At 37.6% G+C, this 15,335-nt stretch overlaps 1 protein-coding gene across 1 annotated transcript in view; it reads left to right on the top strand.

The window, feature by feature from the left end:
* LOC148839581 (dihydropyrimidinase-related protein 5) overlaps window positions 1-15,335 on the top strand; it is a 66,714-nt gene that overhangs the window by 43,323 nt on the left and 8,056 nt on the right. Inside the window, exons 3-11 of the mRNA XM_088935054.1 lie at window positions 1,528-1,686; window positions 3,192-3,371; window positions 6,172-6,240; window positions 7,454-7,498; window positions 9,904-9,979; window positions 10,888-11,044; window positions 11,338-11,479; window positions 12,502-12,644; window positions 14,990-15,197. Of these exons, the coding sequence (XP_088791180.1) occupies window positions 1,528-1,686; window positions 3,192-3,371; window positions 6,172-6,240; window positions 7,454-7,498; window positions 9,904-9,979; window positions 10,888-11,044; window positions 11,338-11,479; window positions 12,502-12,644; window positions 14,990-15,197 (1,179 nt within the window). The remainder of the gene's footprint in view (window positions 1-1,527; window positions 1,687-3,191; window positions 3,372-6,171; window positions 6,241-7,453; window positions 7,499-9,903; window positions 9,980-10,887; window positions 11,045-11,337; window positions 11,480-12,501; window positions 12,645-14,989; window positions 15,198-15,335) is intronic.

Here is a 15,335-nt window from a genome sequence, read left to right as displayed (position 1 = left end):
CTTGGGTTTAATGAAAATAATTCTGTTTTTGATTCTATTTGTTTTTTAAAAAGTGGCACCTTTTCACTCTTGTGAAGAAAAACAATTGCTTTGTATATTTTTCACCCTTGCAGAATGGAAATATTACTCCTTGTTTCTAGTCGCTTTGTGTTTTTACATAAATTCAAAATGCTTCCTTTTCATTCAGTACATACAGTAAAATATTACACTATACTGTATATCTCAATTTTACTAAATCTGAAGATTTACAGTAGCACCTTGCCTCCAAATGCTTTTTTATTATATGTAATATGTAATAAAATCTAGTCATCTGAGATATTTTGTCCCCTGTATTTGCATTAAGGCTGAGCTCATACATAATACATTGACTGTAAGCAGACAGAGCGAACTGTGGCTGGGGATTGCGATTCAAATATGTCAAATATGTCGTGTAGAAATGTCTAGCCTGCATTAGCATATTGAACACATGACTAGGCAGTCTGCCGTTAGTCTTCTCACAGTCTGGGTTTTGCACATAATGAGAATTCCACAGTCTAATTACAGTTGCATAGTCTCTGCAAATACTGACCTGACAGCGCTGGCACTATGGTGCCCAGAGAGGTACTGTGGTATTCAATTGAACATGGCTGTGTCCACAATTCTTAGTCATTAAAGAGCCACAGTTTCATAACAGGGAAATTAGACCCTTAATTGCTGTTCTTAGCAAAATGTTGATGTCTACCATGGAACCAATTTTATTTTTACCCATCCTGCACTGGTAATTGTTGAGACTGAGGTCAGTCGCAATGAAGAAATTCTTCAGCTAAAGGTGTGTGACTTGCCGTTCCATACAGTATGTACTTGGATTCTTATTGTGACTCTTCCATCCAAACTGTACAGTGTATAAAGCACAAGCTTTATACACTGTACAGTCCCTCAAAAAATGTTAATACAATTTCACTTATTACAGGTTTTTGCATTGCTTTCAAAACATATAATGATCTCCTCTTATATATACACTTTCGCTTACATGTAATTTACCTTGAATGGATATGTTACCATATAAATAAAAGCTTATGATGGTTCTAATTAATCTTTCGCTCCAAAATTAGATTATTTTTAAATATAAATTTCTAAAATAAATAGGTTGCACACTGGAAGAATCTACATGCCCCCTTTAATCCACAAGACTTTCCTTAATTACTTAAAGCTCATACATTGATTAATTCACCACAACCATGGTGGCTTTCATAAGGAATGACCTGACTTTATTAAAGATTTCACCATCATGATTTAGACATTGAATTTAGGAAATTATTTTGTTTGCACTTGCCTCAGTTTGTGAGATTATACTGTAAGGTAATACCTTTTTCTAAAATTCGCCTTTTACCTCTTTATTAATATCAGTCAACTTGGAAATAACATTTCAAACGATAAAAATAACCTTAACCCTGAAGAGCAAGAGATCAGTGGGGAGAGGTGTGTACTCATGGTTGAAAGGTAAATACTATGCGCTGTTGTCTTACGGAAGTGTCTGTCTGCATGCAGGCTGCTCTTGTGGGAGGAACGACGATGATAATCGGCCATGTCTTACCAGACAAAGACACTTCCCTGCTGGAGGCGTACGACAAATGCCGAGCCCTGGCCGACCCCAAGGCCTGCTGTGACTACGCACTTCACATGGGGGTCACCTGGTGGAGCCCGAAGGTACGTCGGCTCTATGTTGCTTCATCCATTCCTGAAAATAGGCTAAATTGCTTCTTTCAATGTCATTCTTTCTTTTTTGAGTAGCTGGATTTCTACTATTCATATCACCACTCAAAAGTCATTTTCACAGCGTTTTATCCAGGACCCATCTGCCTTTTTTTTTTGTTTGATGAGAAAGCTTGTTAGCATGCAGGGTAAATTTCCCAGGACCTCTGTTTTTTCAGAATAATTTGTTGATGAAAAACACCACACTTTGTTTTATTATTTTATGTTTTCCCTTTTATTTAACCATTTACACACCACAGGCCTTACCCATTCTTCATATCCAACTGGGTATGGGATAAGAGAGTGAAAGGTTTGTCTTCCCAGCATTTCTTAAGACACATACAAAAATGGTTTAAATACTGTACATATGGAGCACAGTTCTGGCAATACATGGCAATAACATGGTGATTTTAATCAGAAAAGTTTTTCTCTTTTAATGTGCAATTCAAACATGCTTTACTTTCCCAGTTGTGAACAGTTTTTAGATCTATACGTATATTCTATTTGTATTACTCAAATTATTCTAACTTTGCTCACTACTGACTTTTAGTAGGATGGAGTCCCGTTTTATGTCCTATAAATACAAGACTCACAGAGATTGGTACAGTTTCAGCAGGTGTGTAGATACAAGAAAAAAAATACCCTGAATGTTGTCTGTACTATAGAAGAAAAAAAGAAGAAGCTGTAGAAGTAAAAAGTATATGTAACTTGTAAAAAGTAAGAAAATAATCATCTTCTTAGAAAAGAAAAGGATTAGTGATATTTTCATCGTTATCTTTGGTAGGTTGCTGTGATAATTATTTGATTTAACTGAAATTATAAAATACTGAATTGATAGTGTAGTAGCTACAGTATGTTTTGTAAAATTCCCTTATATTAATAGAAACAGCCAGCTGTCAATCTACATGCTGGGACAACGTACCAACAGTACTATTCAGAATCCTTACACTGTACAGTTAGCCAACAGATTTTGTTGAATGCCAACTGACCGAGTGAAAATAAACAAGCAAAATTAAGAGAACAGATTGAATACATGGTAGTTATAATAAGTATTGGCAGCTTAAGTGGGGTGTGTATTGATTTTTTTTAGCAAAGCATAAGAGATATGTTCACATAGTGGAACTCCAATTGAAATTTTTGGTGATTCTGTGCTCAAATAACTTAAAATGTCATAATGTGCTATCTTGAGATTAACAGATTGAAGAATAAATATTAAAAATGCCATTAACTCCATTTGAAAGCCCCAATTGAACATTTGAAAATAGTGCTTGAGTTTTGTGTTTTGAAAAGAAAATTAAATGAAATCTTCCCTAATTTCAGCTCCTTTACTAGATGTTATTCATGTTGTTTATAATGTGCTTCCTCAAAGTGACATTATTACTTTAATTTACTTTATTAATAATACTTTATTGTCTACAAACCTGTTTACTGCCATGACTGAAGCCCTGCCTGTTCCTCAGGTGAGGTCTGAAATGGAGACGCTGGTGAGAGACAAGGGAGTGAACTCGTTCCAGATGTTCATGACATACAAAGACCTGTACATGCTGAGAGACAGTGAACTGTACCAGGTCTTTTATACCTGCAAGGACATCGGTGCTGTGGCACGTGTCCATGCCGAAAATGGAGAGCTCGTGGCTGAGGTGAGATTTTGTGTTATATACATTACTGCACAAGCCAACGCGATTACTGGACCTGGTCAAGTAGGAACTAAAATCACAATCAACAAAACTGTCACCCCTATCACTTGAAATAGAAATCTCAGGTGGGTGTATAAATACCTTTGTTTTGAGTGGATGGCAAAAATAGTTCTTATGCTGTATACACTGCACTAAAATTATAAACAAGGAAAAGGGGGAATGGTGTTTGAATCAAATTCCTATCCATTACAGGGATTATTTATTTGCAAGAGTAAAGTCCCATGGCTGTAATACCACTGATGTCCCCAATATTGTTTTCTCGTTTTAAACATTTTTTATATTGAGTATCAAAAAATACTACTACTAAACTTGAACGATGAACATACAGTACTTGAACAATGTACTGCAGTGCCCCAGTCGGGTTGTCATCAGTCACAGGTGGAGCTTGGAGTGACTAGACAGTCCTGCCCACATCAGATTACCATTCATTCTGCACATCTGTGGCTCCCTGACTAACGTGAATCATAGTGGTCTACCCAGAACCTTGATTCATCACTACTGACAGCTTCACTTCACTATTGGAGAATTCACCTGAGGTGGCTTGGTCCACCCTTCAACAACCAGTGGCACACAAGCGGTATCTGCTTGATAAGTGGGATGTATTGGTTCCTTACTACAGTATGTGTTTTCTTTCTTGATGTTCACTGGGCATTCAACAGGCTCAACAGATAATAGAATCACTTCACAAGATAAAGAGATGGGCAAAATTAAAAATGAATTAATAAATACGATAACCTTTTTCAGCCATTTTCCAAACTGAAGTTGCCTTCTCCAAATGTTTTTTAGAACCAATCAAAGTCACTCTCCCATAATTACAAAGAACAATTCCTTAAGTAAATTCTGCTTTGAATGTTCCAGCACTACTGTGTGGAATGTGTTAGTTCACAGCATTGGGAGTCTTATGTAGATTGATACATTAACTTTATTAAGTTTTGATGTGCCCAATGGCTTTATTCTTCTGGCCAGAACAATAGGCTGATACAGACTGATTAACAAGCACAGAAAAATCAGGTCAGCACTCCCTTGTGGATACAAATGACGCACCAGAGAAAGGAAATAATGTCACATTCATTTTACAGTGGAGAAAATGTTATTTATGTTATTATTAATACAAGCAAAAAATAAAAACAAAAAGGCCCTCAGCTGAGAGTAAAAATGTTCAAAATAAATACCTTTTGGTCTAAAATCAACAATACAGGCATGCAAAGGCCAGCATAAGCCACGTTTAAAAATTAAAAATCAGAGTCAGATTCTTCAGAGAATTAATAATTACAGTATAAGATGATTAGAGCCATGACTAGGGATGGAAATGTAAGTGGCATGAATACACTGGTGAATGTTCTATCATTAACTCAAAGTCCTTTTATCAATCACGTCCCCCCAAAAAACCATGAAGGGCTCATTATAAATTTGGTTGAATACTGAGACATATACAGGAGCGACAACAAACAGGCAGCAGCAACATAACACTGATTTCAAATCTGTTGTCTTCTCTCTCTCTTCATGTAACCTATTCTTTGCTGTGAATCCATGCAGTAATAATTTTTTACTTGAGCTGTGTCTGTTTGCAATGCATTGATCAAACAATATATGATGCACAAAGAACAAGAGTTGAAACAAAAATGCCCATATACAGACTGTGGCATGCTTATGTATATAATTTCTCTCTGAAATGCATTAGACATCATGGAACTCTGATAATAAAATTGCCCTTGAAGATACAATTGTTTTAGCCTCTTACAAAAGGACATTGTCCAGGCAGTGGTGTCAAGTGGGCAGATGAAATGTGTCATACTTACCCTACACTTCTTAGCGTTTTGTCTCCACCTGTTTCCCTTCTACTTATGTGTAACATCACCCTGCTCCTTCTGATAAATCAAAGCCTTTTCTGTTTGCTTAGCTGAATAAGGGCTGTGCAAATACGGTATCACCCCTAAATCCTATGAATGTGATCAGTGTGCTCTTTACACAGTTCTTTGCTGGAGACTAGAAAGTGGATTAGTGGGGAATTAGGTGAGAGCTGAGATGTACTGTACTTACAGCTCTGCTAGACTTACAGATGTCCCTTTCTTAAACTTTCTTAAATGGTCATGTACTGTATGTGGAGGAACAAGTAATAGGTTTATTCCATGCTGAAAAGAGAAGAAAAACACAACGTTTTGGCCATGGAGCCTTCTTCAGGTGTTACTTTGAATTAGTAATTGGAAAAATCATAATGCTTGAAGTGACGTTATTCAAACAGTATCTAAAATAAAAACTAATGGAATAGGGTTCATAAGGCATATCTTTCTATAAATACCCTCTTGATGCTAAACATTGATTTTTTTTTCTTTACAAAAGAAATCAGGTGTTTTCATTAAAGATCAGTTGTGCAGCAACTCTAGCCCCTGTAGCTCCACCTTGTGGATGTTATTGGATATATTTAATTAAAATAGTATTTCCAACTTTGTTTTTGTACCTTACTGCTAATTCTAAGGTAAAGTAACGCTAAGATTTATTAAATATGTCTCAAGCATTTTAGGTTTAATGAAACTTGAAGTTGTAGGAATGTACGCATTGAAATATGCAATATGTTTTCCTTATCATTTAGATCTATGAATCTCAGTGTCATAACAGACAAGTGCATAAAATCTCAGAGATTGTTTACATTTTAAATTTAATCACATCACAGTTTTCAAAATAGCTTTTGAGAAGTCGGTGCCAGGTTCTGCTCTGTAGGAAATGAAGGGTCTGTGTCTTACAGGGGGCCAAAGAGGCGCTGGACTTGGGCATCAGCGGGCCCGAGGGCATCGAGATCAGCAGACCTGAGGAGGTGAGCAGGCAGACGGGTCCACCTGTGCCCACTGAATTATCCCCAAGCTCACGGAAACCTACAGGGGGATGTGCAAGGCAGTTGTTGGCTCCGTGGGAAAATTAGTTCATTCTTGTGTGAAGGCACTGGAGTGAAAGTAAAGAACGTAAAGGGATTAATCAATTGCTGCTTCTGGAGTTTGCACTGTTTCATCTACACTTGAGTGACTCTCAGGGGCTGATTTTGCTCCCAGAAGATATGGAATAAAAATGCTTTCAAAGCTGTTCTTCTATACTTCTAAGATGGAATTCTGCAAATTTTAAGATGTGATGCTAAGATATTTTAATTGCCAGTGTTTAGTGTTTTGTTCTTTGTGTTCTAATGCATGGGAGTATGTCTGAAAATGATGTGTTATTACTATTTGCTGTGCAGACAGCTGAAGAACCGTGTGAAGTATTTGTATAGTTTTCCATTAGGTGTAGATATACAGGAATATGGACCTGTACAATGCAATTCAGTAAATGGCTCTCAGGGGTAGTGGTAGTCTTTAGGAGCTTTGGAATCTCTTCATTTTCCATACTGTACTAAAGTACTAAATTCAATAAAGGAGGGCACTCTTGCCTTTCAGTACCCATTTTTAGGATATGCAGTATAAATGAAATACATGGATTCTTTAAAAGAAATGTGAAACACATATCAATGCAATTAGTAAACCCTAATGCAGGATTCCTTAATTGCATGCATTTGATATTTTGCAAAACCAAAAACTTAAGATTAATATTATAATGTATTCATTGCAGTGCAGTTTAGCTATTACTATGTTGCTTAATCTCATTGCCCTGATTTGTTTAGTTAATTTATATTTATGTTATTATATATTATATTTATATTCCTTTTATAACAGACTCCTTATTTGTTTGCACACAGCACCATGAAACTGTACTGTACCTGCATCAACAGTCACAATCGTTAGCGTCATTGTGTCATGATGATATCATGGTTTTTTTTGGAAGACTAAAGGTTTGATAAGATTAAGGCCGTCCTGTCTAGGTGTTGTGATGATGTCTTGTATGCTGCTTTATTTGTTGAACACTTGCCTGAAGAACCTGAAAACTATGTGAGCTTTGGTGTGTAATAAAAAAGGGCACTATGGTCACCATAGGGAAACAGTTTAAAGGTTTTCCTTTAAAACGTCCTTTTCTCAATTTCTGCAACTTTTGTTTTCCACCAACAGCTAGAGGCAGAGGCCACTCACCGTGCCATTACCATTGCTAACAGAGTAAGTATTGCATTCATAATACATTGCAGTGTGTGTGAGTCCCTATCTGTTCCTGTGATGGGCTTTTTTTAAAAGACGTACAGTATACTGTATATATATATGAACTGGAACTGGTTTATTTCTGGGAAAGATTAGTCAGAAATTATCTCCATAGAAAGACTGTAGGAAAGCAAATCCAAATTTCCAAGAGGTATGATTTCTTATCATCTGAGTTAAAATCACTAAAAATGTCTAATAAAATGGTTTGTTTACAGTAAATCTTTAGAACAATCATTTTTAGTTACAGTATTTATCACCTTTCAGACACTTCTTATTCTCTAGTTGCTTTATTCATTCAATTGTAACTTCATTGCTAATTTTAATATTTATAAGGCACAGCACAGGTCGTTCATTTTTGTTGAAAACAAGTTAAATCCTGCTATGAAAGTGGTACTGGTGTTCCAGGAATGACTGCAAAGCAGAGAAATCAAGAAAATATTTATTTAACAAATATACAGAATATTGCCTAAATAAAGAAAATTTGACAAAATGCTCAGTTTAAAAAATAGGGTTTCTGAAGTGAAACGTTCATTGGTGATGAAACTTACAGTGGTAGCTGTCAGCAAGTTATTAGTAGGAGTCTCATATGAGTGATTAGCTGTAGTAAGTCCTAACAACAAATTAATTACTAGTTTTATAATTCTAAAAACACTAGTTTTTAGACTGTTCTTTTCTAAATTCAGCTATACTTTTTGTGTTTATACTTGATTCTACTTTCTTAAGCCCATGCATCACAATTAATTAATTGGACGTTATATTTAGTAGCTCTACAGATGATAGCTCCTATCTGTATGCTAGCTCAGTATCTGTACAGTATATCATTTTTTTTTCTTTTTGGCCAATGTATTACGAAAATGGTAACAATGATAAATTTATTATCCAAGACAATGATTACAAACAGAAATATTTTCTTTTCTCTTACTGATACAGTACAGAGACGCTCACAGCAAAGCACAAACTTTTATTGCAGCTGCACTCCTCCTGTATTATTCTTAGCATCACTGAAGATGAAGTTTTTTTGGGGGATCCCTGTTATTTCGAGCACATCATATAAAATTCCTAACAACCTGAAAGGTTGGTTTGGCAGTAAAGCTGCATTTTTGGTAGAGCCTTCCCAATTGTACAGATTTAGTAGAAAGGCTTGCCTTTATTCTCACAGTCCTCTGGGCTGATTTACTGTTTTAATAAAAGATCACAATGGAGAGTGGTGCTGTACTTCACAATGGCTGGAAAGCTGACTGCTGAATCTGTTTCGTGCCAGGTTCAGGGGTCTGTCATTTTATGTGATGAGAAACAAAAAGTGAGTTCTACTTTCTGCAGGACTGTAGAATAAATAGCTTGTCTGTAGTGACTGCATCGGATTTTTGAAAGTAGGCATCTGTGATTTCATTGAGTCTGACAGTGATGTATTATAGAGGAGTATCTCCATGACTCAAGATACAATGAGATAAGGAAAAGGCAAATGTGTGTCCCAGTCATCTTTGGATTAGAGACAGTTTCTTCAGACTTCTAGTGAGGATTTTCAACTACAACACTGATTCAACTCGAAGCAAGAGCTGCCCAGTGCTCCTGTACAGACTGATCTGGTAAAAAATAAAGAATAAGATGAGTATTAAAATAAAAAAAGATAATAATTAAATGAAAAGCTCATTCTTATCAATAAAGTCTTAACATTTGTGTTTATTTTAATATTCACAAATTAAAGTGGGATTAACAGGAGACATTTATAGGGGTAGCAGTTACTTTTTTTGTACAGCCCTGACGAATGGTATTTAGATTGCTTTGTTAAAATATATACAAGACAAGTTATTCACAGTTTATGCTACATTTGTACCAATTGCCAACTAAATAGGTTAGAACAGCAGCGGTACAGAATTTAAAAATAACTCAGGTTTCAGGTTTCAGCTTATCAGAAGTGATAAATTCATAATACACTAGTTTGTGAACTTATCCTTCAGTTAATGTATGACCTGTGCATATAGTACCTGAATTTGATTTTTTTTTTAAAAGACAATCACAGTGTGGTGGCACAGTGGTTAGCATTGCTGCCCCACAGTGCTGGGGCCCTGTGTTCAATTCCCTAGGTACTGTCTGTGTGGAGTTTGTATGGTGTCCCCATTTTTGTGTGGGTTTCCTTCAGGTGCTCCAGTTCCCCCCCCCCCCACAGTCCAAATACATACGTAAGTGACTTCTGGGAACATTGGCCTTGGGCCGGGACAGGCTCTGCCTCCCCTGCAACCCTGTTTTGGATAAAGTGCTTAGAAAATGGATGGATGGAAAAAAACATCACTTAGATGTAAGATACTTAGTACTCAGAAAAGTGAACTGTGAAACTCACTTGTCTTCATTTTTTATCACCTCCTAAGGCTCATTGTCCCATCTATCTGGTCAATGTGTCCAGCATGTCTGCAGGGGATGTCGTAGCCACTGCGAAAATGCAGGGTAAGCTTCATCCTCAGTCACTTGCACCTCTCCTCTTCTTCACTGGCTTAATGGCAGAATTTCTCTCTGTCTCTTTCACAATCAGTAAGAGAACACCAGTTAGCACACATCAGCCTACAGTATATCTATTGCCAAAGAGTGTAATATGCAAGCATATACTGTAAGATTTCCCAGAGGTTAGAAACACAAAACATATTTCTCTTTAATGCTCTACTGGAGACTACTATTGCAGTAATTTAAAAAAATGTACAGGAGAATTCATGCTAAAGACAGCAGTGTCCTGTCAAGGTAATTTGTCAGGTCTGCAGAACCAACCACTTTCCAACGTGAAGCTGGTCTTCGTCTGTGTACCCAGATCATAACCTTCCCTTTAGTTTTTCTGAAGCACAAGCAGCATTGCGTTTGAGCTGCCATTACAATCTTTTAATCATTGAAACCACACAGGCCCTGCTAGTACTGTACCAAACCCATTACACCAAAAGAATTGGTTCCTAGCCGCAGGGAGCAGGGAATACTTTCAAATTACCTGGGGGAATAAGATCACTGTAACAGCCTTGTTTTACACGGCAAGACTTCGTACACAGTTTCTAGGATTAAATGATGGATAGCTTGAATGGACATAAAACCTTTCTGCCAACATAGTGTAGGAAAACTTTTCTGGATAGGATCAATCAGAATAACAAAAGTTCAGAACAGTTATGTACTAATTCTGTTTTTCTTTATGTGGATTTCTAGAAAGATGGATACCGTATGTTGTTTACATAATATCTAACAGTAAGATGATCATATTATGTCTAGGAATATCTTCTCATGTTGCATTAAATAACCATCATGTAACATTGGGCTAAACAGTAGGATGATGTGCATGATATTGTGTGTATTGATCACTGTCCTCCCTGTCGGACCAGGCAAGGTAGTCCACGCGGAGACGACCGTAGCTCACGCCGTCTTGAATGGACTGCACTACTACCACCAGGACTGGTCACACGCTGCTGCCTATGTTACTGTGCCTCCCCTCCGACTGGACCCCAACACTCCCAACTACCTGATGAGCCTGCTGGGAAAGTACGCAGGCCTACTCTCTGTTCCCTCAGGGACCACAGCTCCCATGTCAGGCCTAGGAGTGGAAAAGCTCAGCTGAGCTCAGAGTGCCACCCGGAGTTTAGTCTGTTAAAGCCTTGATATAACTGTCCTTCATTGATGAGCTGTAAATATTCCGAATTTACTATATTTCCTTTAAACTGTATGACTTTTGTGTCTAATTTAAATAATTTAGCAGTCACTTCAGGTTTACTTCTAATGCATCCATAGCTACTGTATGTTTTTTTTTATATTCCCGATTTTTCTTGTGCTTGCAGTGACACTATCAATGTTGTGGCCTCAGACCACCGTCCTTTCACGACCAAGCAGAAGGCAATGGGCAAGGAGGACTTCACTAAAATTCCCCATGGTGTCAGTGGAGTCCAGGACCGGATGAGTGTTATCTGGGAGAGAGGAGTTGTACGTAATACATTCTGTAGTCATTATGAAACATATGGTATACTGAAACTATAAGGTTCGGCTCAGGAGCTGAAGTATGACCTATCTCTCACAGGCTCACCATTGCAAGTAAACCTGACTTTAGAAGAGATTCCCAGGGGAAATGGAAGAGTCCTTAATGCAGTAGCACTTTAGAAATAGCTTGAATTGTGCCTATAAAAACTGTGTGTGTGTTTGCTGCCTAAAAATTTGCTATAACCAGACATTGAGGACAAAACTCTTTGTGTTTGTGACTAGTGCTGTATATAAACTAAGACCTTTGTACGGTATACAAAATAGTTTAGGAGAATTCCTGACAAGAAATGTTGCAAAATACAATTATGAAGCCTGAAGTATTATGGGGATAAACCCTGTATTGGTTCTGCAAGAAATCTGCAGAACTCCTTCAGAAATTGCACTGGGGTAGCTGGCTATTTTTCTGGGGGGAGAATTCATAAATTCATCTTGGAATCCTGGAACATTTAGACAACATAATACTCATGAACAGATAAGTAATCCTGAATCTGATTTGTTGGGAAAAGTAGAGGATTTCTGAAGGAGTCTTTTTTTCAGAATTATGTGAGTTTTGTTTATTTTCATATACCAGAATGCCGTTGTCCCTGTTTTCTGTCACAGGACAGCGATCATATCATCACTCACCTTAGCTCTCCATTTCTCTGAAATTACAACAGTTTTGTACAAAATTGATGGACCCAACTCTTGTATGTACTGTATTAACTGAAACGTCACACTAAGTCACACTTCAGTCCTTTACATTTAAGAATGTAAAGAAGGTTTAACAAAGAGTGAAAAGTATAATGCATTCCCATTACAGCAAATGGACTGGAAAAATCATTTCACAATCCATTTTATTAACCTCTAGATGTCTTCATTTGGGATTATTTGCAGATAGTGAAGAACGTTACTTGTTCTTTACTACTGTTGCAGGCTGCACTCCTGATCTGCATCATCCACTTTTGTACTATTTTTTCAAATCCCTTCAGGTTGGAGGGAAGATGGATGAGAACCGTTTTGTAGCGGTAACAAGTTCCAATGCCGCCAAGATCTACAACCTATATCCGAGGAAGGGCCGGATCATCCCAGGAGCTGATGCGGATGTGGTGGTGTGGGATCCGGATGCCACACGGTAGGAAGCTCTCGGCTGCTCAGATGGAGAGTTTAGAAATCAGGTCACAAAACTGCTATAAAATAATGTCAATTTTTTATGCTTCAAAGCTAACAGAGCATGAACTAGTACTGAAATATGCAAGCTTTCAAAATGAGGTACAATATATTTTTGTTTATCAATACAAAACATCAGTTGCTTTACACGTGTAATGTAGTAAATCCCAAATCCCTTGTGTATTTATCAGTGATGTGAGTTTGTTTCTTACTGTATTTTTGTGCACTGCTGAGCTGATTATTCGGTATGCCACCAAATCCCGCAAAGTTCTGCATTGCTCTTTGCAGTTTTTAAGAGTTATGATGTTTCTAATCACCTGATTCTTGTCCACAAAAAAATCTGTACTTCTCCTGCATTAACTAGATCGTAATGCTACAAGTGTGTTTCACTAAATACGTTAACAAAACCTCTCAGAGAAGACATTACCCTGGCAGGTTTGAATCTGAATGCTGTAACTCCACCATCTGCTTCGTCTTGTAACATCAACAATCAGTTTAAGGAGAGCTGGCCTTTTGAAATTGCACAGAAACTAAGTGCTCCTTTCATATTGGTTATAGAAGGACTTGTCAAAAAAGTCCTGGGTTTGTGCAATACAGAAGTGCCAGCCAACAGCTGCACCTCATCTAACAACCACTGATTTAAATGTCTTTGGGCTCCAAACCAATGACGTTGTGCACCAGGCAGCTATAGAGCTTGACACCCGTTTCTACTATATCATAACCAATGCATTAGAATTAATGTGGTAAAGTGATACAGAATATGCCTTACCTTTGATTACGATATCCTTTTAGCTACTTAATGTAAGTACATTACCATTCTTTCTACCTTAGTTTTTGGAACACACTTGTGGTTTAAAATATAAAATTATAAAATTATAAAAATGGTATGTCATGTCATTATGTAATTAAGTGTTGGATATAGGTTTAACGTTTACAGTTTCAACCATAAACATTTTGCAGATAGTTCACATTATAAAGCTGATATTCTTGTTAGAAACTGGTGTGAAATGTACAGCTCAGAAACCACAGCTACAGGAACGTCTGTTTAGCTATGCGGACATGTGAAGTTCGGTATGTTTAACTCCTCAATTTCACCACCTTCTGGTATATAAGACACATAGCAAGAAGAATAAAAAAAAGATTGCATATGAGTAAGTCATTCTGTCTGTCTTGCTGGCTTTGTCACTCCCCTTATTTTTGCATCACTTGTCAGCTAAAAAATTTAAGTATAATCTGCCAGCAGATGGCACTGTTGTTACAAAATGGGTTGAAAATTCCATTTCAATTCAATTCAAGATGCTTTATTGGCATGACCAATGAGTAAAATCAGTCTTGATCTACAGATCTACAAAATAAAGACATATAAATAAATAAAATAAAGACACATCATAAGACTCCTATATAACTCCTACAATAAACATACAGTAGGTTAATGCAAGGCTCAACTCTTCTATTTATGAAGAGTTACAAAGGAAGGAAAAGGAAGTTTAGTCACTGCCATCATCATCTCTTCAGAATAAAGATAAAAAACCAGCAGTGAAAATAAATAGAAATACATCCAAGCCCACTTAAATACCTTTATAGCGAAATACTATATTTCTGAGTCAGATCTGATTAATTCATAGCTTCCATAGTATTAGAAAGTACTACTAAACCCAGGAGCAGGCAAACCTGGTCCCCAGGTGACTTGTGGGTTTCTGGATATCATTCCATCTCAGAATTTAACATAAGAAGTCATAAGAATTTAGATAAGAAGTCAAATCAGCTGTTTTCCATGTCTTTATCAGGAGCTAAATGAAAGGTGCCTTTAAAATCTGTGGCAGTTTGGCACTCAGGAACCTGGGTTGCCAATCCCTGGACTAAAGAAACTTCAAACTCTGCTTTGCAAGTATTGAGTCAATTTTGGAAGCCCAAGATAGCTGTGTTGCCCTTATTAGAGCTTACAAGTATGACACGGTGGTAGTTTGCCCCCAAAAAGGATTCTAGCAGTTTTTATAAGACACTTTTCAGAATTACAGTGCTTTCAAGAGAAAGCATGAGCTGCATGAGTTATTTAAGTTCCCATGATTCACTGCTACTCCTGCTTGCTCTTTGAAGTTCCAAAGGCCTTCCCTGTTAGATAGACAGGTGTGTGGATATTCTCGGACACAGAAAGGACATTGCAATGACATGATCTTGTCCTTGAAGTCAACCCCCCTCCTTACGTTGACTTTATCTGCTATATCAAACGTCCTAATTAAAGCCAAGATCATCTGTGCGCCATTTTCCTGCTGTGATCACAAGCTGCACATCTCGATTTCCTTTGTCCAGGACTATCTCGGTGAGCACTCAGGTGCAAGGAGGAGACATCAACCTGTACGAGAACATGCGCTGCCACGGAGTTCCGCTGGTCACCATCAGCCGCGGCAGGGTGGTCTGTGAGAATGGTGCGTTCATGTGCGCCGAGGGAACTGGAAAGTTCTACCCACTGAGGACCTTCCCCGACTTCCTGTACAAGAAAATGGTGCAGAGGGACAAGGTAGGAGACTCGGTCACAGTGTGGTCTTGATCAGATCGGTCCAATGGAAGGTCCCTGAAGAAGCTGGGGTAGAGCTGACTGGTCAATATCCTAGATTCTTTAACTGGTTGCAGAAGTGACTTTAGTGCCTCAATACAC

The sequence above is a fragment of the Atractosteus spatula genome, chromosome 2 (genome assembly GCF_055471065.1).
Source record: "Atractosteus spatula isolate fAtrSpa1 chromosome 2, fAtrSpa1.hap1, whole genome shotgun sequence".
NCBI lineage: Eukaryota > Metazoa > Chordata > Actinopteri > Semionotiformes > Lepisosteidae > Atractosteus > Atractosteus spatula.
This window is presented reverse-complemented; position numbering and strand designations above follow the sequence as displayed.